At 37.5% G+C, this 25,965-nt stretch overlaps 1 protein-coding gene across 1 annotated transcript in view; it reads left to right on the top strand.

Moving 5' to 3' along the window:
* The first annotated feature begins 4,069 nt into the window (after nucleotides 1–4,069).
* Nucleotides 4,070–25,965, top strand: part of EIF2S1 (eukaryotic translation initiation factor 2, subunit 1 alpha, 35kDa) — a 28,312-nt gene continuing 6,416 nt past the window's right edge. Inside the window, exons 1-5 of the mRNA XM_008576311.1 lie at nucleotides 4,070–4,451; nucleotides 9,165–9,406; nucleotides 17,477–17,556; nucleotides 20,591–20,742; nucleotides 25,166–25,272. Coding sequence (XP_008574533.1) covers nucleotides 9,166–9,406; nucleotides 17,477–17,556; nucleotides 20,591–20,742; nucleotides 25,166–25,272 — 580 coding nt within the window. The 5' untranslated portion in view covers nucleotides 4,070–4,451; nucleotide 9,165. The remainder of the gene's footprint in view (nucleotides 4,452–9,164; nucleotides 9,407–17,476; nucleotides 17,557–20,590; nucleotides 20,743–25,165; nucleotides 25,273–25,965) is intronic.

Below are 25,965 nucleotides of genomic sequence, written 5' to 3'. Positions count from 1 at the left end.
GCAGAGAATAGTTCTCGAAAGGTTTCACAGAAATTGGCAACAGTTTCCTTTGGGAAATGGGTCAGGGTGAAAAATATAGATTTACTTTTTACTAGTACAGTATATTCTTTTGTATGTTTTGCATTTTTTGTTTGTTTTTTTGGCAAACCCAAACCCCTGACCTTGGTGTTACCAGCACTACACTTTAACCAAGTGAGCTCACTGTCCAGCCCCACCTTTTGCATTTTATACCACAACCATTTATTACATTTTCTGTTAAAAGTGTAGCATTAAAATATTTGGATTTCATCAATCAAGACCCTAATACCAATCATTTTATTAATTTGTATGTGACTCTGGGTAACAAGTAACATATATAAGACTCCTGAGAAGTGATGAGCTAAACTTACACGTTCCCCATCAGAAGCCCCAATACCAAAGTCAGACAAGCAAGAGCAGAAATTGACATTTCTGTTCTTGTTCCCATATGCCAGATAAAATTTAATAATGAAAAAACAAGTGTTTGGATAATAAAATCCAACAATAGATTGTATAACTGAGACACAGCAATTTGTTTAAGGGAATATAATTTCAGGTAACTACAAAATTGCATGTATTAGTGAAACTTTTGGCCAACTTCTTAGATTATACTGAAATCTTTTACCATAGGGCTAAAGTTACTGAGACACTTCTATATCTGGAAGAGACTTTACACATTAAAGATTAGGAAAATGAGGCTCAGAAAAGTAAAATAACTTTCTCACAGTCACTCAGTGAAGGAAAGGCAGAGTGGGAACTTGAACCAGATTTCTGACTCCAATGAGTTCCCCAAGGCTCAAACCTAGGTCAGTCCACTGTACCCAACCACTTAAAGATTTCCTCCCCGTAAAGATGACAAGGAGCAGCAGATAAATGATGTCTCTTTGAAAAGCTGGCTATCAGTGGCTAACTTCGCACCGACTGGCCTCACCAGAGGTCTAATCAAGTGCATCTGGTTCGGTTTCCAGCTTGAGCAGGAGCTATCCACCCTAATGTGTACATTTAATATACTGTATTGTTGATACTAAATACCAGTATTTGGGCTCAAAGAGTTGGATAAAATTTAAATCAAATCCTAGTACTACAGATTCCAGCAAGTTCGTAATATAAAAGTGAACTGGTTGATAAAGTGAATTTACCATGCTAATTTTAATTTCCTCCTAGGTGATGGCACCTCTGTGAAATGGGTAAATTCTAATTCTTAAGACTCTCAGAATGACTTGCCCAAGCACTTAAAACTAGTATGAAACCTGGATTTGACTGACTTCTGTTGACTTCAAATCTTCCATTCATAACTGGCAAAAATGGGTGAAAGCAACAATTCACAGGATAACACTACAAAGTGGAACTGTCTGTGAAATAGAAGTCCTAGGCTAGAAGTATATTCTAGGACTTTTAAAACCTGTTCCTTTATGTTTCTGAGCTGTACAGCCCTATGAAAAAAGTTGGGCCTTCAGCTAGGAGGATGACTGTTTCCAGCTGAATCAAAGACATCTGACTACATGACAAAGAACCTGCTATTAGGCCTTAGGAAAGATATTTAGAGAAGCAGTTACTTTCCGTATCTGATTTTCCTCTCAATCTGCAAACTAAGTGCTCTCAAATAGCAGTTCTCACCTTCACAAACCTATCATTTTTTCTTGTCCACTTTCGCCTCTTATTCTCAAGGTAAAAGTTCCAAAGTAAAAACGACAAAAAAAAAATGTTAACATTCTGACTACTATCGAAGATAAATACAGCCAGACATTAGTTAAAGCAGTGAAAACAGATTCCATTTGGTAACCACTGACAGTAGGGGAAAGAGCTCAACTCCATTCTGATATTTGCAGAGGTGATTGGGCCTTTTAAAGAGAGAATGAGGGATTGCTGAGGGGAGCGGGCCTCAAGTAGTCAGGGAAATGAAAAATTACAAAAGGTTGGTAATGTTAGGCCAGGTGTGTCTGCTGGTTGGCAATTATTCAAATTAGGATTCTATCCTTCCAAAGAGACTGGGAGACAGAAGCCCTGTCCTTCCTGGTGATTAAATTTCAAAAGGAATTGATTGGCTCTCAGGTCCTTGAGAGAGGCACTTCCGAGTTGTAAGAGATACATATTCACAATTGTAAGCCCATTTTAGTAAATGCTCTAAGAAAGGGAGGTCAAGGGTCTATCTATCAGGTAATGGCTAGAACAAATAGTAAACTCTCCTGGCAGTTTTGAGCTTTTTCAGACAGGCATTTTAATAGAGGTCAGGAACATCCTAGGGACTCTCAGTGCAGAGGTTTGGATGGAGTCATTATGTGCTGTGAGTTATGCAATTCTCACCACCCCTGGGTAATCCTGATCCTTATCTATTTCAAAGGTATTGTCTTTCTTCACAACTAGCTTGCTTCCTACCTGGCAGAAACAGCTATTGGAAAGTCAGTAGGTGAAGGTAAAAAAAAAATTTTAAAACTCTTTACTTTCATTAAGAGCTGTAGTCACCCCATCAGAGCCAGAAATCTGGGTTTGGGGTTTGGATAGAACTGTTTTATTTTTAGTATCCTCAGATTCTCTGAGAAAAAGGATAGGACGAGGAAAAACAACACTGACGCCGAAGAGAGGACCACAATGAAAAGATCTAAATGTCACAATCAAAACTGATTTTCTGCTTCCTCACTGAATAAAAAAAGAAGAGAAAGAGAAGAGCACAAATAGGAACAATCTTTACTCTCCGCAAGTTGTTAGGCACATTTGCGAAAACTTCAAAATTCTCTTTACAAATTGGCCAAACAGCTAAGAAGCCATTTCTCTTGACAAAGAATTCAGGCCAAAAGAGAAACAATCTTTACTCTCCACAAGTTGTTAGGCACATTTGCGAAAACTTCAAAATTCTCTTCACAAATTGGCCAAACAGCTAAGAAGCCATTTCTCTTGACAAAGAATTCAGGCCAAAAGAGAAAGATAGCCCACAACTGAGCAGATTCCAAGGCATTCAAGGAACATTTTTTGTGGACCTTCCGTGGATTAATAATCAAAAAACTCAATCCTTGAGAGAGCCACAGTCTAGCGGGAAAGAAAAAATACGTAAACAAATACCCACTTTACAATGTGATGACATATTAATAGAGGTCTGAGCTAGAGAAAGGAGTGCCTGAGAAACGCAGAGATATCTTCCCACAGCAGGTGACGTTTGACCGGATCGTGGAAAATCAGTAAGGGGATCCAAGAGTGAATCCGAGGAACATGCTAGGGCGATTCGATTCAATCCCCACTCTGGCTTAAGAACCTCTTCTGCATGCTTCCCATCGCAGTACACTTCTCTTCTCAGAGCATTTATCAAACCTCGTTGGCTTTTCTGTCTCTCCACTGAACCGAAAGCTCTGTGAGGGCAGGGGTAGCGACGGTTCAGTTATACAAATTCAGTGCCCGGATCAATTGTAAGGGTATGTGGAATGACTGAGTAAAGGCAGCGGACCCCCGCAAAAGCCAGCAGGCCCGGCGCCTTCTGCTGTGAGCTGGGATAGCTCTGTCCAGGTCGGTTCACTCAGGAGGAATGTGTGAAGGGGCCGTCAGGGAGCCTCGCCCCAGACTCACGAAAAGAGCCTGGGGAAAGCGCAGGATCCGCCCAGGAATCGAGGAACCTCGCTGGTGGTGCAGGGAATGGAGGGACATTCTTTTACTTACATTCGCGAGGGGAAGATTTCGATTCGGTCTTTGCCCGACATTCTGATGATGACAGTTCGGCTCGGGTCCCCGGCCGGGCAGTCGTGGTTGCAACAGCTCCCCTCCCAGCCGCCACAGTCCCTTCCTCTATTGGAGTCAGCTGGTTATGTCACTTGACCCCTCACATTGCTAAGAGGCAGCCGAGATACCCAATTTTTACTTCCGCTTCCTGTTGTCACAGCAGAGGGAGGGGAGGACCGGATGAAGGCGATGCCCGGATGTTAGGCGCGCGCACCGCGGAATCGCCTGTCAATTCGGTTCGCCTTCCAACTCCCTCCCTCTTCGGCTCCTCGGCGGCTGTGCCAGGCGCTGCACGCGCCGGGAGGAAGAAGAGATGAGAAGAGTACACTCCTTCTCTTCTTTCACTTTTCTCTTTAGTCACAGCGCCATCTCATGGTTGACTAAAACTTCGAAGAGGATTTATTCTCCGGAGACTAAGAATTAGAGTCCTACCTCGGCTCCACGCCTTGAAGTTTACTTAACGAAAACTAAAGGCAGCGAGAGAACGTACTTTGGAGGTCCTTTGATACACGTTTTTCCCTAGTTTTCGGAGGACCCAGACTCTATGATCAGTGGTGAAGAGGCGCCTCTTCTGTCGGCGCTTGCGCGAGGTGGTTCCGCATGCGCGGTGGGGTTGAGCGAAGCGCACGCTGAGGAAGATCGGTGGCTGGTGCGGCTTGATCTAGTCTGATCTTTCCGGTTACAGCGCGACGAGGGACCCCAGTGCGGGATTCACACACAAACGTCAGGTATGAATCCTGCAGTTCTGTTTCTTCAGGAACTCACTTTGGTTAGTGTCCAGTGACATGGGTGGTCAAGCGAGGGTAGGCCCTGGGCTAACACCTCCCTTTCCCTTTCCTGCGCGGGAAGTGTCTGGACACCACTGCCACCTCCGCTGGCTCTGTCATGGGCCTCCTCGCCGGCTCCTTGTCGGTCATCCTGTGTTCCAGAGGCATCACTGTACAAGCGGAGGAATGTCGTGAAGGAAAGTGGGACAAGTGGATTGTACAGACTCTTCAATATGCTTAAAATGAGGATACTTTAAGGTGGGGCGGCCTCGGGAAAATATTGTGACACCCTACTCCCACCCTGGGCCAAGGACGCTGAGCACTTTGCTTTTTCCGAGCCCGAGAATTCCATCTTTTTTTTTTTCTTCTCGCCCCAGGAGTACTACCCAAAATTTCCCCTGCCTCTGACTGTAAACGAGAATGGACTCTTCTCCGGAATCAGTGGGATAAGCCACTCTTGAAAACAGCTGGGTCTGAGAATAGTTTATTCATCTGATAACCGGTTTTTGAAAATTGAGCTCAAATTACCTTATCGTTCTAGTTGTGTATTTCTGTAGGATGAGGCACCCCTTGAATAGAAACTAAATCATACTATTAAGGAGTTTATTACTGCTAGTATCGGTTTGCCGTATTTTGACAACAGTGAATATAGAACTGTGGTCTTACAATTAAGTATAGCTGAAAGCCTAAGTTAAGGGAGTATTTTAGGGTTAAGTAGATATTCATCCTGGGGTTCCTTTATCCTCCAAACTTAGGCTGCTTTAATTTTCATTAAACAAGAAACACTTTCTTGGAGAAAAGGTGTAGCAGAGGAGTCATGATTTTCTACCAATTGAGTTGTTATTCAAGGAAAAGAACTTCTCTTTGTCTTTCAACAGTTTGGAAATTATTTTTATAGAACTTTACTACCTATTCTTCGCTCGTCTTATGCCAAATGACAGTTACTGATTCTCAAAAGATGTAGTTGTCTGATGCACAGCAGTGTTTGTGGAGATTTGATAGTATTTCCTATTTCAACTACTGTGTAATCAAATAGTTTAAAAGTTTTATTTGGGGCCGTCCCGTGGCTCACTTGGGAGAGTGTGGTGCTGAGAACACCAAGGCCCCGGGTTCGGATCCTATATAGGGATGGCCGGTTAGCTCACTGGTTGAGCATGGGGTTGACAACACCAAGTCAAGGGTTAAGATCCCCTTTCCGGTCATCTTTAAAAAAAAAAAAAAAAAAAGTTGTGTAGCATTCCTATACCAAGAACTAGCATTCAGAGAGCAATACTGGTGTTAGAGCCAAATTAGAATTATTACAATAGTTGTCGTCATGACATAATACACTTTACTTTGTAAAGGAATGTGGACTTTCTGTATTTTTTATGGTGACCTGACCATGTGACTAGCTTAAGAAGTCCTACCTACCATTTATCCAGGCAAAATTACTGGCAGGGTATTTGAAATTAGCTTGGAGTTTGGTTAATATATTTTGAAAGATGAATGAATAGTGTTATGGTGCTCTGTGAGATACTGAGGCTCTGTGGGTTAAAGACACTCTGGATTTAATGTCAGAGGACTTGGGTTTAGCTCCTGCTCTGTTACTTATTAAGTATTTCTCCTGAGGAAGTTATTTAATGTTTCTGTTCCTCGGTTCCTTGTTAATTGATTGAATCACTGTGTTCCTTTCATAGCACATTATATTGTAATTATTTGCTTACTAGTTTGTTTCCCACTCTATACTTAATTCCTTAGATAAGTGTCTTTCTTGTATTAGTAGTGCTTAGTACATAGGAGATACTGCAAAAAAAAAAAATTGTCAATGAATTAAATTGCAAAGTGGAAGTAATACCTCCTTTGCTGTTGAATATCTTGTTTGTGTATAGCACATTACGCTTTTTAAAATGTTTGTACATTTATTTTATTTGGTACCCTCAACAAACCTGTGAGGTACGTGGCTCAGGCAAGAAACCAGAGTTCAAAGGGGGTACCTTTCCCAGGCACCCACAGATAGTAAGTAGGAGAGCAAGGACTGGAACCCGAGTCTAGGGCTATTCCCAAAGTTCTCCATGCTGCTTACCTGATTTGACACTTGTCGAGAGCCAATAAATAAGTCAAAATGTTTTGAAAATGATAGAAAACACTGAATAAATGCCTAGTGTGGTTTCTGTTTTCCTGACTAATACAAAAAAGTTTTTAAAAAATTTATTTAAGGGCTGGCCTGTGACTCACTCGGGAGAGTGCAGTACTGATAACACCAAGGCCACAGGTTCGGATCCTATATAGGGATGACCGGTTCGCTCACTGGCTGAGCATGGTGCTGACAACACCAAGCCAAGGGTTAAGATCCCCTTACCAGTCATCTTTAAAAATAAATAAATAATTCGCATTTCATAAGGCAACATGTTTGAAATCTTTCAACCAATATGCAGATTCTTTATGATATGGATTTTTTTGTACTTACTGGCTATGTGCTATCTTTATTGTGAGTAACATACCATCAACAGTATTCCTTATTTACCCTATATATTGCAAAAACCTTTATGATATGGATTTTTTTGTACTTACTGGCTATGTGCTGTCTTTATTGTGAGTAACATACCATCAACAGTATTCCTTATTTACCCTATATATTGCAAAAACACTTATGCCTCCTAAAGAAGTAGTATTCATAGCTCCCTTCAGGATTCTTTTATACTATTGCCTGTGTTCTGTAACCTTCCCCCAAAGCATCACCTTTAGTATTTGAAGAAACTTGGTAAGTAAATGTAGTCAGCATGTGTTAAATCTCTTAGAAACTGCTCCACACATTTCTGTGACATCATTTATTCTGATACCCATTTTGAAACTTTTTTTGCAAATTTGAGTACTTTACATACAGATATTCAGCAACAGTTGTCCTCCCTGAAACCCTCCAACCCCAGTAAAAGCCCTGTTAAAAATAAAACAGCCAGCTCAGCTGTTTCTTGGGTGGGTGATTCTGGCCATTGAATGTCTACTTCTCTTTTTTTCCTAGATCCCTGTTTTGTTGACCTACAAGAGAAGTATATCTCTACCACTGTCATTAATACGCTGCTTTTTGTTGTTGTTAAACAGGATAGATTAGACTAATAGTTTGCACTGATTTGTGGTATATGTTCCAGCCCTGAATATTTATATTGTTGCTTTTTAAGATGTTTCTAATTATAATATGTTTATCAATAATATTGAAAGAAAATGTAGCTTGGTTGATAAGAGCACAGACTCTGGATCCAAACTTCATGGCTTCAAATCCTTAGTCTTATCTCTTGTTAGCAATATGTGAAAGAACAAGTTGCTTAACCTGTGCTTGTTCTAAAATAGGGAAAACTAGAGAGGTAGTGGCCAAATCATATAGGACCCTATAGGTAGTGGAAAGATGTACAAGGGTATTTCAAAAAGTTCACGGAGTAAAAGAATTAAAAGATAATATGAATCATTCCAAGAGCTTTTTGAAGACCACTTGTATAAGTCAATAGGAAGCTACTGGGAAAATATATGTGGGTGCCAGTTGGCAGTTCTCACTGCAGTAGAGCAGAACTCTTGGTGTACCATGAGGTGGATATAGATGGTTTACCTCTTAAGGTCAAGTAGTGATGGCTTTATTTTACAATTAATGAGAAAAAATAAGTTAGTAAATGAGTTTTCACAAATTTTTCATAGGCCTTTAGGTCTGCTACTACCTAATGGTATTCTGAGTGCTGACAACAGTAAATAGGTTAAGGTTAACAGAAAAACATGAATACCATTAGCCATGATTAGTTTGAGAGCTTCCTTTTTAAAATATACTTTACCCATGGTATGATTTCAGGCTTATGGGTCATAAAAGAAAGGGGTGGTGCTGAAAGTAGGTTGGGTGGATCAAAGGGAATAGTTTTAAATATTTTTGATGCTTGGAGGTTAAGAGAAACTTGAACCTTATAGTAATGGAGATTTATTAAGCTATTCTCAAGGTTAAGTATACCTGTTCAACAAAAGAATAGGTTTTTTGGGAGTAATAAGAATAGAAGCTAGAAATTACGGTAATGGTGAAATAAATTTGTTTGTTTTAAAAGGAAAAAATATGAGAGGAGGATACATTTTAATTAATTTTAGTATATTTTGTGATTAATATTCTTGGGTTTTGTCTACTTGACATGTGATATTGTAATTTTTGGCTATAATAAATGATAGGATATGTCATATTGGTTAAGGTTTGGGTATTCAGAAAATTCTACACTTTATATAGTGGGTGGTAGCATATATGGTCTTAGCTGACTTAGAGAAAGAGTAGCTTTAATTTTGCTGATAGATTATAATAGGTAGTGATGCTTCCCATCATTTGATATTCCTTAAAATGGTAGTATTAGTATTTTACTCTTGAGGTATTCCTTTAATCCTTAGGTTTCAGAGTACTTTATAGATGGTCATTATTTTTTATGATTCCTCTAAAACTGATGGCAGAGAATCACTCAAGCCTTACAAAAATATCGAGCAAAATAAAAATTAAAGCTTGGTTTCTGAGCATCCATCTATTTTCTGGTACCATTTAAGAGGTTCAAAGAGATGAGAACACTAATAACTACGTTTTTCTTTATCTTTTATTGGTCTCTGGCAAGATGTGGGAAATTGACTGATGTTTATATATTTTGACTTTAACTGAACACTCATTTGATTCTTTCATTTAAATTGCAGAATGCCAGGTCTAAGTTGTAGATTTTACCAACACAAATTTCCTGAGGTGGAAGATGTAGTGATGGTGAACGTGAGATCCATTGCCGAAATGGGGGCTTATGTCAGCTTGCTGGAATATAACAACATTGAAGGCATGATTCTTCTTAGTGAGTTGTCCAGAAGGCGTATCCGTTCTATAAACAAACTTATCCGGATTGGCAGGAATGAATGTGTGGTTGTCATTAGAGTGGACAAAGAAAAGGGTAAGTGAGAAAAATACCTGAAATACAAATTTCAGGGCTGACTGGTTAGCTCATTTGGTTAGAATGTGATGTTATAACACCAAGGTCAAGGGTTTGGATCCTTGTATGGGCCAACCACCAAAAAATAAAATAAAATAAATAAAATATAAATTTCAGAATTGAAATGGTTTACTTACAAATATATTTTTTGGTTCTCACAGAACAGGGCCAGGGGAAAGAAAAAATACATATATATATATTTTATAAATTATTTACTGCTATTTTTTTTAAAAAACTCCTTTTATACTTTTAAAGTTGTCAGAGAAGGATGCCAAGTAGCTATCTAAGCAAGACTTCTTATGTAATATAAGTAGTACATCCCATGGTTATTTTTTGTGGGTCAAATAACTTGAATTTTATTCCTATTGTTTATCAGGATCTTAGTAATTGACTCATGGTAACCAAACTCAAAAGACATGTAAGTAAACCAGAGTACATATTCATTCATTTATGCTGGTAAACCTGAATGTGTTGGATACCTTTTTCTTCACTTAAAACTAAATTAGTAATCAGATTACTGGGTGAGCATGGAAATGGGGCAAAAGGAAATGGGTTTTAGGAATATTTTATATAAGTTTAGAAAAAGCAACATACTATGTATGTGCACACACACCTAAAATCCAGTATTGTATGTCTCTGGTAATTAGAATGTCTGTGTCCCCCAGATCCTGTGGGATCTTTTAGACAGTGCTGGATTAATATTCATTTTTTACTCATTGGGTGCCTTTTTCCTGGGCTCCATGTAAATCATTACCTCATGAATGCATTTGTTTTAAAAAAAACACATTGTACAGTGTTATTAAGTAGGATTTGGTTTCAGCCATCTTACCCAATTTATTAGGTGTTAGTTTCAGGTAAGTAGTTACCATCATGCTTGAAAGACTGCATCCCAGTCACCTTGATTGAACTTGTCCATCTAAATCTCCTCAGCCATCTACTTTACTGATATTTTCTCATTTCTGCAAGGGCTTCATCTTACACATACTTGACATTTTAATTTTTTTCTGATTATAATCTTAGATGATATACCTTGAGTATGTCTTATATTATCTCTTAGGTAGTGACTACCACTTCACACATTGATTGTTCTAAGTATTTTGCTATGACTTACTGTAGCCCCCTGACACAAAAATTATTAAACTACTTGAAGACTGAGACTATTCCTTAAACTTGTGTAAGTCTTCACATCACTGTCCCAGTAGTACTTAGAATGGTGTTTTCTTTTGTATTTCTTTTTCTGTTATATAAAATATGAGGGTACTTCAAAAAGTTTGTGGAAAATAGAATTAAAACATAATGCAAATCTTTCCATGAACTTTTTGAAGACCTCTTGTATATACAAAAGAAAGAATCAAATATATTTTCAGCTGCAATCAAAGAAATAGAAAGGTATACTTGCATAAACATAATAGATACATGTAAAAATATTTCCATAGCAGTATTTGTTTGTACAGTATTAATTAAAATCAAGAAACAATCAAAATGAAGACTGGTTAAATAAATCATGGCACATCCAAGCAGTGCAATTTTATGTAGAATGAGATCTGAATATTCTGATGTGGGAGGGTCTTCGGGGTAGGATAAGAAAAAAAGTAAAGTGTGAAAGAGCCTATAAAGGGGATCCATTTTTTATACTAGGGGGTTAGGTTCTACTGGACAAAACTTTCAATGTTATAGCTATAAACCCTGAACAAATATAAAAATAACTACCTAAAGACAATGAGGAGCGACCAAAAGCAGGTCAAAACTGAAGGTGAGGGCCGGCCTGGTGGTGCACTGGAGAGTGCGCCGCTTGGGAGCGCGGCGGCACTCCCGCTGAGGGTTTGGATCCCATGTGGAGACCGGTTCCCGCTCACTGGCTGAGCGTGGTGGGGGCGCAACACTGAGGGTTGCGATCCCGTTGCCGGTCCCCGGTACGGGCGCAACACCGAGGGTTGCGATCCCGTTACCGGTCAGTAAAAAAGACAAAAAGGAAAAAAAAAAAAACTGAAGGTGAGTCGACACTTGGAAGAAAAGAACTGCACTGGACACGTTTTCTGTTTTATGGCTTCTTTGCCTAAGTGCATGCTGAAGACAGCTTCAAGCAGGACAGCTAAAGTTCTAGTGGAAAACCAGCAATCTTACTGGCTTGAGAACCAGAGATGAGAGTTCTGTATAATCACAGCAAGTGGAAAGTGGTGGTGATGGTGGCAGTAGGGATTACAGAAAGGAGAGAGCCCAAAGAAAGGGCCCCTAAGTCTATATATAAATTCTGCCCAAATCTCTGGCTGACGCTTGAACCACTGACATACGTGGTAGACTCAGGGTAAAAATCTGAACAGATTTCAGTTGCTTCCCACCTGGGAAGACAGAGCTTATAGTTTTGAGTTCAGACAAGTTAACTGCTAAAACAATAAAATATATTTAACTGTTTGTCTCATTTGTACATGAGGAATTTTAATTTATGGAGGTGACTGAGAATAACAGAGAGGCCAGTGCCATTGAAAGAAAATTTTTATTATTTACATTTTCTGAGAGAAGGTGGCATGCCATGCCATACAGGGCCACTTGGGGAAGCACCAGTTTTAGTCAGGAGGCAGAAGGAGCTAGGGGAAAGACTAGGCCATAGCTTTTATGGGGGTTTCTGCAGAAAAAGCAAGGCAGGACGGGTAAACAGTTTAGGATTGGCTAGTTTGAATGATTTTGGCAGGCCTTGAAGCTTAAAGGCTATCCCTAGTTGTCTGGTACCTGCCCCTGAGTTAATTTAGGGCTGGGAAATATTGGCTTAGTGTATGAGTTTGTGAGCTCTAGATTGGTTAGTTTGCTTATGAAAGGCATATGCCCAAGCAAGTCCTTTGCTAATTCTTCCCCTGGGAGGGGCAGTCTCTCCCCAGTCAGTGAGGCCACAGATCCTCAAGAATATAGAAAATAAGAATGTATAGTTAATACAGTTGGCTCTGTGATTAATGGATGCCAAATAGACAAATATAGAATCTAAGAAAACACAGACACTGTTTAAAGCAGACATGATGCATTTGAAAACTAAAGCACAAAGCCCAGGAGGTGGGGTGGTAAAAAGATCTGTATGATTCTTATATTTTATGTGCAGTAGAACAATATTAACTTAAATAGTTAAGGATGTATAATTGTAATCCTAGAACAATCACTAAGAAATACAAAGAGGAGTAACCAAAAAGTCAAAGACAAATTAAAATGGAGTTCTAAAAAATATTAAGTTAACTTCAAAGAAGTCAGGAAAGGGAACAGAAAGAAAAGTACTTGAAAAGTAGACCTGACAAAGTACACACACTCTGGAATTCTTAGTTGTCAAAGGTAGTTTCCAGCAGACCTTCCAACCAGGCTTGCTCTGTAGGAAGGGAAAAGGGACAAATAAAGATTTCAGAAGCAGTATGCAGCTGGTTGGCGGAGGGGAACCAAACAGCAGGGAAATGGGGCTTTTCCAGAATTGCCAAACACTGCCTCATTGGGCACTTGGTGCACACACTCATCATCCTCCTCAGCTCTGAGCATCAGAGAGTCACAGACTTCATCATTGACCAACCGTAAGGTCAATGCTCTGAGTGTGAGATGGGCCTAAGACAAGTAAGTCATGCGGGATCAGAGTGGCTCAGTGTTGGGCATGGATGCTGTCAAGTCACCCAGGCACTCTCCCTACCAGGCCACCAGTGCGTATTTTGCTAGTGACCTTCCCATTGCATAAGATCTGCTGTTTACCATTTCTTCACCCCAGTTTGGTGGCCTCCAGGATGGTAGCAGCATCCCCAGGGCGCTGTCATCAGCATGTTACAAAGCCTCGGAGTGGAAATTCCTATGAAGGCTCTGTTTGGATGATTTTTTCCATTGTTTAAAGGGGATACTGTACTCTAAAGCTTTTAACTTCATACCTTGCATAGTAAAAAGGATTTGGGGGATTTTGTTTTGTTCTTGAGAGGGTTGTGTTTTTGTTGCCTTTTGTTTTTACTTTGGCCTTTCCTCTCTTTGTGTTTTCATGTAGACCAGACATTTTAAAGGGCAGATGATGGCTAATGGTGTAATGTGCAGTTTGTATATACATTATTTTTGGGAAACTTTTACCTTGGATTGGAAATGGAATCATGGATTCACCAGGCCTGTGAGATAGCACACTTCCGCTGCACTCTTTCCTTTTGGTTTAGCACCTGTTGTTTCTCCTTTCAAATATGTGATTGTACAAGCTCTTTCTTTCTTTTTTTTTTTAAAGATGACTGGTAAGGGGATCTCAACCCTTAGCTTCGTGTTGTCAGCACCACACTCAGCCAGTGAGTGAACTGGCCATCACTATATAGGATCCGAACCCATGGCCTTGGTGTTATCAGCACTGCACTCTCCCGAGTGAGCCACAGGCCAGCCCATACTAGCTCTTTCCATATGGAAGAATTCTCCTTATTTAAATTTTTAAAAAGTAAGAAAAAAACTGAACATGACCTCCCCCCAAAAGTTGGCCTGAATCCAGTTATATCAATAATTACATTAAATCTGAATTAAGTAAATATTTTAATTAAAAGGCAGATTGTTGGGCCGGCCCCATGGCACACTCGGGAGAGTGCGGCGCTTGGGTGCGCAGCGGTGCTCCTGCCGCGGGTTCGGATCCTATATAGGGATGGCCGGTTCGCTCACTGGCTGAGCGTGGTGCAGGCAACACCACACCAAGGGTTGCGATCCCCTTACCAGTCACAAAAAAGACAAAAAAAAAAAAAAAAGGCAGATTGTTAGAATGGATTAAAAAGCAAGACCCAATGATAACATTGTCTACAAGAGATATACTTGGTTGTAAATAAATGGATGGAAAAAGATATAAAATGCAAACACTTCTATAAGGAAACTGGAGTGTCTGTTAATATCAGGTAAAAAAGATTTAAAGCAAAGAGTATTAACTAGAGTAAAACAAGGACATTTTGTAAAGATAAAGGGTCAATTTGTTAGATGGAAAATAGCAGTCATCAATGTGTACGTCCCTAGTAATAGAGCTTCAAATTATATGAAGCAAAAACCGAAGGATTCAAGAGAGAAAGTAGACATCTGTTATCATAGTTAGAGGTTTGAACAAGCTCTGAATGTCCCTAGTAATAGAGCTTCAAATTATATGAAGCAAAAACCGAAAGGATTCAAGAGAGAAAGTAGACATCTGTTATCATAGTTAGAGGTTTGAACAAGCTCTGAACAATTGATAGAACAACCAGACAAAAAAATCAATAAAGACCCTGACCTGATTGATAGTTACAACACTACACCCAGAATAGGCAGAATACATATTCTTTTCAAGTATGTATGGCATGCATGTTCTCCAAGATAAACAATTAAGTTGAGCCATAATATAACTGGATAAATTTTGAAGGATTGAAATCATACAGTGTGTTCTCTGGTCACATTGAAACTAAGTTTGAAATCAGTATCATATCTTGGGAGAAAAAAAATATTGGCAAAATTAAACATGCACTTCCACATAATTCATGTATTAAGGAAGGCCTTAGGGGAAATTTATAGCTTTAATTGCTTATGTTAGAAAAGAATAAAGCTCTAAAAACAATTATCTAGGCTTTCACTTTAAGAAGATAAAAGAACAGGAAGGTAAACCCAAAGTAGAAGGAAAGAAATAATAAAGAGAATAAATCAGTGAAATAGAAAATTTTTAAAAAGAAGGGAAAGTTAATAGTTAAAAGTTGGGTTTTTTTGAAAAGAATAAAATTGATAAACCCGTAGCTATACTGGTGGAAAAAAGAGAGAGCATAGATTACCGATTTCAGAAATGAGATAGGGTTATCACTAACAGATGCTACAGATATTAAAAGGCTGATAAAGGAATATTATTACCAACTTTATGTCACTAACTCCAGCAAATTAGATGAAATGGACAGATTGTTATTTACTGTTTTGGTGGCTGGCCAGTACAGCCATCCAAACCCTTGACCTTGGTGTCAAAAGGAAATTACTGACCTAAGCTGTGATGAGCATAGATGCAGAAATTCATGATAAAATATATGCTTATCAAATTCTGCAATATATAAAAAGGATAATAAAGTATGACCAAGTGGAATGTGTGGAAGGTTTAATAATAATCTAAACTTTATGTACGCTCTCACTTATACTGTTGGGGTTATTTTATACGATCAGTTGATTATCAACAAAGGTACAAGTGCAACTTTTTAACAAATGGTGCTGGGACAACTGGATGTCCATATGTGCGAAGGAACTTTAATTCATACATCTCATATAAAAATTAACTTAGAATGAATCATAGACCTAAATGTAGGATCTAAAATTATAATACTTCTAGAAGAAAACAGGAGTAAATCTTTTTGACCTTGGGCTAGGCAAAAATTTCTTAGACACAACACCAAAAGCACAATTTATGAAAGGAAAAATTGATAAATTGGGCTTCATCAAACTAAGAACTTATGTTCTTTGAAAGACACTGTTAAGAGAATGAAAAGATAAGCCAGAATATTTAAAGAACTATTTAACAACTTGTAAATCCCGTATCTAAACCACCCGTTAAAAAATGAGCAAAAGATTTGAATAGACACATTGCCATAAAAGATAAATGGATGGCAAGTGTGCACATGAAAAGATGTTGAGCGTCATTAGTCACTAGGAAAATGTAAGTTAAAGCCACAGAGATGCCACTACACGCTTACTAGATTGACAATAACAACAACAAGAAGAAAAACAGAGAAATGGAGCAGATAGAACTGCTCCACATTGCTCATGGGAATCAAAATAGTACATCCACTTTGGGAAACATGTTGGCAATTAAAATTAAACATATGTGATGGTACTTCAAAAGTTTGTGGAAAAATAGAACTAAAAGATAGTACAAATCTTTGCATTTCCAGGTATTTACCCAAGTGAAATGAAAATTTGTGTTCACAAAGAAACCTGTAAACAGCTATTTATAGTGGCTTGGGGAGTAGTGGCGGTGGATCTTGATCGTGGTGGTGGTCACATGACTATTCTTTTGTTAAATCTCATAACTATATACTAAAAGTGAATTTTGTTATATGTAAATTATAGCTTAGTTTTTTATGAAAAAGAATATACAAAATCAGAAATAATATCTATTTATATTAACAGAATATAGGAGGAAAATCATAACCATTTTAATAGATGCAAAAAAGCATTTGACAATTCAGTTTCCATTCATGATAAAAATTCAGCAAACTAGAAATAGAAGGAAATTTCTTTAATTTGATAAAGGGTGTCTAGGAAAAAGCTACAAACATACTTTCCACTATTATTGAGAACAAGGCAAGGTTATTCATTCTCTCCACTGTTATTCAGCATTGTACTGGAAGTCCTGACCAGGCACTGGTTTGTGGGTTTCAGCCCTTTTCTGGCTATTTGACCCTGACAAGTTACCTAACTTCTGTTGAGTTTTAGATTCTTCAGATTAAAAAAAGGTTGGGGAGGGTGGCAGGGAGCTGGCCAGTTAGCTTAGTTGGGTTAAAGCAGGGTGCTGAGAACACCAAGGTACAGGGTTCAATCCCTGTATGGGCCAGCTGCCAAGAATAGAAGAAAAGGGGGTTTGGGGGGTTGTGGGAAAGAGGATGACCTACCATGCAGGATTGTTGTGAGGGTTCAGTGAGATGCTTAAGTAAAGCACCTGCATGGTCACTTGGATATGGTAGTTATTTGGGGATGATAATTTGTTCCATTCTTTGTGACTTCTGTTGAGGATAAGTACTTAAACTGAATCAAGGTCAGAGTGAAGTCCTATTCTGCAGAAGCTCAGGGAAGGAAGTAGAGAAAGGAGGTGTTTGGCTAGCTTTCATTTGGATAATTGAAAATTATTAGTTACCTCACCAAGGTAATAAAGATTATACAATTCCTGATAAAAATTCATTTGTGAAGACAAAATTTTTTATCTTGTACTTCTTATGCAGTATTTTGTTGATATGATTTTAGTGGAGAATGATTGTAAGTATGCTAATCATACACTTACTGTGGTTATGAAAACTGGTTACAGTAGTACACTGACATCTGGACAATATTTTTTCCCAAAATTTTCTCATACAGGATATATTGATTTGTCAAAAAGAAGAGTTTCTCCAGAGGAAGCAATAAAATGTGAAGACAAATTCACAAAATCCAAAACTGTAAGTTGATTTTTGAGTCAAATTAGTCCACCATTTGTGTGTTTAATAAATAATCAGTATGTTGTTCCTGGCAGAAAAATGAAAAACCCTGCATTTTTTCTAACTTTATATTTTTGTTTCCAATTATGTGTTATGTGAAAAAATAAGCTGAAGACTTAATTTCGAAAGAGTACTACTATAGTGTTTTTTATCTCTTGGTGCTACAACCTTAAAGCATTGCTTATGGGCTAGTATTCTCAAATCAGTACTGGAAATTAGTGTTTGAAGCCATTTTAGGTTAAATTAACTATGGGTAATTTCAGCTGGTTTAGCTTTTTTCTGATTGGGATGTCAGAACACATAGTTCTTGACTTTCAACTCTGTTCTGGGATAAGGATAAAAGACAACCAGCTGTTGTACATTAAGAACGAACAAGAATTGGTAAAATGTCTGTGAATCCGGGAAAGCAAGGTAGGGCCCTATTAACTAGTTTTTTCCCCCTAATGTGTTGGGATTATTTTTTCCTTATAATTTTTGCTATAATTTTCTACTTAAGCGCAGTAGGTACTAGTAAAGCAGGAACACCCATTTCATGTCTTCATATTTTTTCTGTCTGTATTTCTGTGTTCTCAGATCCTATTTAGATTATTCCACATTCCCCAGATTCTTAGTTCTTCCTTCTTTTTTTTTTTTTTTTTTTTTGGCTGGCCGGTATGGGGAACTGAACCCTTGACCTTGGTGTTACAAGGCTCCACTCTAATCAACTGAGCTAACTGGCCAGCCCTGATCCTCAGTTCTTAATGGTATTATTTCCACTGTTCCTGTTTTCTTTGCCCTTCTCTGGTATCTGTTGTTCTTTTCTGCCATATGTGTTTCTGTCCTCAAGATAAATGCCAAAAAAACAATGTTCGATGTAGAGATTTTTTATATCTTGTTTAATCCCCATAAAAGAGAGAGTAAAGATATAAAGCCATCAAACCATTACCCAAATCTTTCTCTTTATTTTACTGATATGTTTACTATTACTGCAATGTGGTTTAGACATTTCAAAACAATATCATTAAAATCTCTTTAATAAAATCTAGAACTTTACCACTCAGAATGTATTCTCTGGACCAGCAACATTGGTATCACCTGACTGCATATTACTGCTGTACGGCCAAGGCGGATGTTAATCAACTGAGCTAACTGGCCAGCCCTGATCCTCAGTTCTTAATGGTATTATTTCCACTGTTCCTGTTTTCTTTGCCCTTCTCTGGAATCTGTTGTTCTCTTCTGCCATATGTGTTTCTGTCCTCAAGATAAATGCCAAAAAAACAATGTTCGATGTAGAGATTTTTTATATCTTGTTTAATCCCCATAAAAGAGAGAGTAAATTACCCAAATCTTTCTCTTTATTTTACTGTTATGTTTACTATTACTGCAATGTGGTTTAGACATCTTCTCTGGAATCTGTTGTTCTCTTCTGCCATATGTGTTTCTGTCCTCAAGATAAATGCCAAAAAAACAATGTTCGATGTAGAGATTTTTTATATCTTGTTTAATCCCCATAAAAGAGAGAGTAAATTACCCAAATCTTTCTCTTTATTTTACTGTTATGTTTACTATTACTGCAATGTGGTTTAGACATCTTCTCTGGAATCTGTTGTTCTCTTCTGCCATATGTGTTTCTGTCCTCAAGATAAATGCCAAAAAAACAATGTTCGATGTAGAGATTTTTTATATCTTGTTTAATCCCCATAAAAGAGAGAGTAAATTACCCAAATCTTTCTCTTTATTTTACTGTTATGTTTACTATTACTGCAATGTGGTTTAGACATCTTCTCTGGAATCTGTTGTTCTCTTCTGCCATATGTGTTTCTGTCCTCAAGATAAATGCCAAAAAAACAATGTTCGATGTAGAGATTTTTTATATCTTGTTTAATCCCCATAAAAGAGAGAGTAAATTACCCAAATCTTTCTCTTTATTTTACTGTTATGTTTACTATTACTGCAATGTGGTTTAGACATCTTCTCTGGAATCTGTTGTTCTCTTCTGCCATATGTGTTTCTGTCCTCAAGATAAATGCCAAAAAAACAATGTTCGATGTAGAGATTTTTTATATCTTGTTTAATCCCCATAAAAGAGAGAGTAAATTACCCAAATCTTTCTCTTTATTTTACTGTTATGTTTACTATTACTGCAATGTGGTTTAGACATCTTCTCTGGAATCTGTTGTTCTCTTCTGCCATATGTGTTTCTGTCCTCAAGATAAATGCCAAAAAAACAATGTTCGATGTAGAGATTTTTTATATCTTGTTTAATCCCCATAAAAGAGAGAGTAAAGTATCTTTCCTCACCCAATTTTCATGTGTACCTAACATGAAAACGTCCTTTTTTAAAAAAATATTTTTTCTCTTTTCTAAACCCTGTGTTATTTTTAGAAGGTTAGAGAAAAGTTTGGCAGGTGGGGAAGATTGAAGGATAATTGTCAAATGATAACAGAGCAAAAGAAATATTAAAATCTCAATATTTTTTCTCTTTTCTAAACCCTGTGTTATTTTTAGAAGGTTAGAGAAAAGTTTGGCAGATGGGGAAGATTGAAGGATAATTGTCAAATGATAACAGAGCAAAAGAAATATTAAAATCTCAATTCTGGTTCTGTGCTCTCATATGGAATAATAATAACAGCTTACATTTGTATAATAATTTTGCATTTATGGTGTATGTTTGTATACATTTGATCTACACAAGAGCTCTCTTCAGTAAGAAAGAGAGATGCTAGTATCTCCCTTTTCCAGAAGAAACAAATTCAGAGATGTTAATTTGTCCCATTGTCAAGACTTGATACAGGTCTTAAGACCCTAAATTGTGTACTGTTTTACTTGTTATACCCGCTTGAATTAATTATTATGGGAAAGTGAATATTTCTCTATGGAGAAAGAACTTATATGGAGATCTTTTGTTGTTAAAGAATTATGGTACTCAAATTATGCTGTCTACTAAAATGTAAAAATATCTATTTTTTATAGATCTCTTATCTTTGAGTTGTTGAGCTCTTCATTTTGTTTCTAGGTTTATAGCATTCTTCGTCATGTTGCTGAGGTGTTAGAATACACTAAGGACGAGCAGCTGGAAAGCCTATTCCAGAGGACTGCCTGGGTCTTTGATGACAAGTACAAACGACCTGGATACGGTGCCTATGATGCATTTAAGCATGCTGTCTCGTAAGAACACCTTCTTGACTTTGCTTCTGCCTTGATATCATAGCTGCTGGGTCTAGTACACAGGTTGATAGTCTGCCACATAATAGCACAACATCCATGTGTTAAGTCCTTGCCAAATTTAGATAAAGATGTTTCAGTATAAGAGGCCAATGTTGTGGGCCAATCCTGTATGGTCAAGTCTATGTAGATTCATATACCATAGTTACATAGCTTCGTAAACCATATGGTTTCATTTCACACTACTCCCTTAAGCATTTTCCTTTCCTGGTTTTGTTATTGTCCTGGGTGACTTAGGACCAATGTGGATGTCTCGTCCAAAACTGTAATCTCTTGTTTTCTTTACCTCAATTCCTCCGACCCACACCACTTTAAGCCAGTCTTCCGTGTAGCCTCAGTTTGGGCCTTATTATCACCAAGACTTGCTCTGCCTCTAAAATTTTTAATTCACACTTTCTATTTTTTTGCTACAGCTTCCTATCTTTTCAGCTCCCATGTAGTCAGTCCTACTCCGTATCTTCTTTATTCTTATGTATTAGACTCTGATTCCAAAACTTTTTTCTCCCTGTCTTTTCACCCTTTTCTGCCTTCTCTTATCCAGCATAGACACACCATGATCCATCATTTCAGCAACTTTCTTGCCAATATCATGAGCTTTTGCCCTGTTTTTCCTTCTGTTACATCTAGCCTTGGATCGGTGTTCCTGCCTTCTCTGCACTTGTAGACTGCTGGGTGCTGCTAGGAAAAAATCACAGTCTTGCAGGTTGGTGCCACTGCATATTCATGGTCTCCGACCTCAGCTGGGCCTTCACTGCTGTCCCACATTGTCTCTGGTCCTGGTCAGTTCTTCCTCCCATTTTTATAGTGGCTGTTTTAAAACTTATCCATGCTCTTCCTCAGAAACATACTCTACCCTGCTTCTCTCACTCTCAGCTGGTGTGCTCACTACCCATTTTGTTTTGTAAAGAAAATAGAAGCCATTGCACAAGAACTCCTCTCCTTCTGCTATCTCAACAAACTTATCTCCATCCCACCTGTCATTTCCTCCTGTATTCCTGTCACACTGTAATTTGTATTCTTCCTGCTGTCAAACTAATCTTACCACCTGTGCCCAGCTACTGCTCAGGGATCTCTTTCCATCATTTACTCCCTCTATTGGGTCTTCAGCTTTTCCCTTTATTCATTTTGCTCCATCAACATAAAAATACTTTCCAGTTTCTTCCATTTCTCAACATTCCTTCTACTATCTCTTGCAGCAAGCACTGTGTCCTTTACCATCCAGACTCCATCAGTTCTCTTCACTTGCTACTTCTTCACCTAAATGTTAATGTTCCACAAGCAGCCTCACCACTGCCCTGCACTGATGGTGCTTTCCCAATCCTTGTGCCGACAGGAGATATTGATCCCCTCAGCCTTCAGAATGGCTAAATGGGACCTGGGATGTTAGAGGACCCAGCAAGCTAATTCATCTGGGGCTCCAAATACCTTCCAGTTTACCCTTGAGTGACTTAATCTCTTTTTTTGTATATTATGCTGTAGAAAACATGGGAATAATAATAATAGAGCTAACATTTATATAATTCTAATAACCACCTCTGGTATAAGTGCTATTATCCCTATCTTATAGTTGAGGGAATTGAGGCAGAGATTAAATAATTTGTTCAAGGTCACACAGCTAACAAATCCTAGAGCCAGTATTCAAATTCAGGCATTCTGGCTCCATCCAGAATTTGTGCCATTAACCATTAAACACTGCCTGTATTTCTGTCCTGCACTCCTCAGTCAAGACATTATTTAACTTGTCTCACTGTCATCATCTGTCTCCGGCTTCCCCTCTTTAGCCTCTGTCTCCAGCACCACCTCCATTACCACTAAGCCTTGGCACTTAACACTCTACTCTTCATCACTCATGTAGCAACTGTCCAGATTTAACTAATGCTAATTCTTTGCCACGTGTGTTTCATATTTTTTTTCTTTTAAGAAATAAAATTTCTGAGCTAGTTGGAAACAATGTTTTACCTCTTCACACCCATTCCTGTAACTCATCAGTGGTAGCTGCTATTCTGAAATTATTAGTATGTATCATTATTATTTATGTTTTTATGGTTTTACTACATATATATATATCTATAAAGTACATGCAGAATCTTTTTTTTTTAATTTAATTTATTGCATCTTTCTGTACCTTGCACTTTTACTTGTAAGGCTGTTAATTGAGCAACGTTTCTCCAAATTGATATATGTATACCTACTTCATCCATATTAATTTCTATACAGTATTTCATTGTGAGAATGTTTTATTTATCTGTTCTCCTATTAAGAGATACTAAGTAATTTTCCTTTTTGTCCCATATTTCAAACAATGTTATAATGAATATCCATATACATGTCTCCATGTGTGCATGTTTTGACAGTTTCTAAGGTAAATACCTAGAAGTGGAATTTTGGGGCTGTAGGACTGATTATATATATATATATACACACACATATCTTTAAACTAACTTGGTTTTGCCAAAGTACTCTCCAAATTGATTCAACAATTTATATTTCCTCTATGTCTCCATGTGTGCATGTTTTGACAGTTTCTAAGGTAAATACCTAGAAGTGGAATTTTGGGGCTGTAGGACTGATTATATATATATACACACACATATTTTTAAACTAACTTGGTTTTGCCAAAGTACTCTCCAAATTGATTCAACAATTTATATTTCCTCTAGTAATTATATAAGTATTCCTATTTCCCCTCATCCTCACCAACATTTGGTATATATCTCAGGTTTTTTTCCTTTTGCCAGTCTGATGGATTACAATAGTACAAGGGTACTTCAAAAAGTTCATGGAAAGATTTGTATTATCTTTTAATTCTATTTTTCCATGAACTTTTTGAGTACCCTTATATCTTATTTGCATGCTTCTGGTTGTTGGTAAACAGCTTTTCATGTTTATTGACTATTTCTTCTCTGAAACATCTATTCATCTCATTTGCTCATTTTCCATTCTTTTGTCTTCTTGTTACTTTGTAGGCATTTTTGTTGACTTGTCTTGTTACTTTGTATTAGCTGAATGAAAGTTCCCTCCACCCAGATTCTTTTACCTTTCATTCCTTAAGCAGACCCCATGCTGGTTTTTTTTTTTTTTTTTTTTTTTTTTGGCTGCTGGCCAGTGTGGGGATCCAAACCCGTGACCTTGGAGTTATGAGGCTACACTCTAACCAACTGAGCTAACCAACCAGCCCCCACCCATGCTTTTTTAAGCCTGGTGCTTGCTCATGCCATTCCTTTTTTATCATTAACTTTCTTACCACAGTTCTACCTTTGCTTGTTGAAGTACTATCATTCTTTTAGCCATTACTTCAGTTTTTGGTTTTATATTCATTCATCAAACCTGCCAGTGACTAAGACTATGATCTCTATCTGTGGCACTTAGGAGGGTCAGATGAAATGCTATTTTCTGCATGAATCCCTTCCTGATACTATTAACTGCAAGTAATACCTTCCTGTCCTGATGCCTTTGGATTGTACTTTTATTTTTACAAGTTTTTCCATGTTTTTGTTCTTTTCAAGCCAGACTATAAACTCCTTGAAGCAGGGACTGCTAATTATATGGAAATGCTTAATTATAGTGGCATGTCAGATGTATTATTGGAAGGCATTAAATTGCTTGTTGCAGTCACATTTTTAAAATTTTTCTTTTGGGCTGGCTGGTTAGCTCAGTTGGTGGGAGCAGAGTATTATAACCCCAAGGTCAAGGGTTTGGATCCCTGGACCAGCCAGCTACCAAAAAAATGAGAACAAACAAAAAATTATAAATAAAATTTATTTTAATGATAATCAGTTAATGTGTTTTCTGTTTGTCATATGCTNAGACTATAAACTCCTTGAAGCAGGGACTGCTAATTATATGGAAATGCTTAATTATAGTGGCATGTCAGATGTATTATTGGAAGGCATTAAATTGCTTGTTGCAGTCACATTTCTAAAATTTTTCTTTTGGGCTGGCTGGTTAGCTCAGTTGGTGGGAGCAGAGTATTATAACACCAAGGTCAAGGGTTTGGATCCCTGGACCAGCCAGCTACCAAAAAAATGAGAACAAACAAAAAATTATAAATAAAATTTATTTTAATGATAATCAGTTAATGTGTTTTCTGTTTGTCATATGCTGCTAAGGGCTTTACTTCCCTTATCTCATTTAATGCCACAATCCTGTGAGATGTACTATTTTCATCTTCATTTTACACATTTGGAAACCGTAGTTTGGAAATGCCCAAAAACAAATAGTTATTAAAGTGAAAGGCTAAGATTCCAACTCTAATTCTGGCACTAAACCTTTGTTATTATGTGCATTTTTCCATGGTATTTTGTTTCATAATCATCAGTAATGTAACCTTGGCCTTTTGTTTTTGTTGTTTCCTTTTTTAAATCAGAGACCCATCTATTTTGGATAGTTTAGATTTGAATGAAAATGAACGGGAAGTACTCATTAACAATATTAATAGGCGTTTGACTCCACAAGCTGTCAAAATTCGAGCAGGTAAATGATTTTTTTAAACAATTTAAGAAATATTTTGCATGCACCAGAAAAGCTGTTAAGTAATGAGACTTACCAAGAATATGTTGCTGCATCAACATCCATAAATTTTTCTAAATGTTTATTTCTCATAACAAGGAAAGTTTAAGAAATCATTTTTGCTTCTACTAAATCATCATAAAATGTATATATTGACATAAGTGAAAACAGTCATATGAGTTCAATTAACCTTAAGTTAGCAATTTTTTAAAAGGAGGGCCTGTTGTTTTGTTTTAGTTCATACTATAAAATATTCCAGTAGAGGAGAAGTGGTAGACTAATGGCTACAAAACTATGCTGTCTCCCCTAAGTGAATCATTGTGCAGTATATGCATGTATTGGAACAATATGCTATACCCCACAAAAATGTACAAATAAATGTTAAAATAAAATTTTTAAAATTCCAATAGCACCGTCCTCCCATGCCTCCGGATTAACCACTGTTAATAATTTGAAATATTTTCTATCATACATTTTTCCTGTACACAGTCTATATAAGAACATAGGCTGTTTACATTCACATATAATTTTTTTGTTTTTACAAAGATGGGATCATACTGTGCAGAATTTGCTCCAGCTAGATCTTTCCACTGTCTTAGTGTTGTCATGGGTACACTTCTGTGCAGAACATAGGAATCTCTCTCATTGTTTTTCATG

Source organism: Galeopterus variegatus, unplaced genomic scaffold, assembly GCF_000696425.1.
Source record: "Galeopterus variegatus unplaced genomic scaffold, G_variegatus-3.0.2 Scaffold1325, whole genome shotgun sequence".
Lineage (NCBI taxonomy): Eukaryota > Metazoa > Chordata > Mammalia > Dermoptera > Cynocephalidae > Galeopterus > Galeopterus variegatus.
This window is presented reverse-complemented; position numbering and strand designations above follow the sequence as displayed.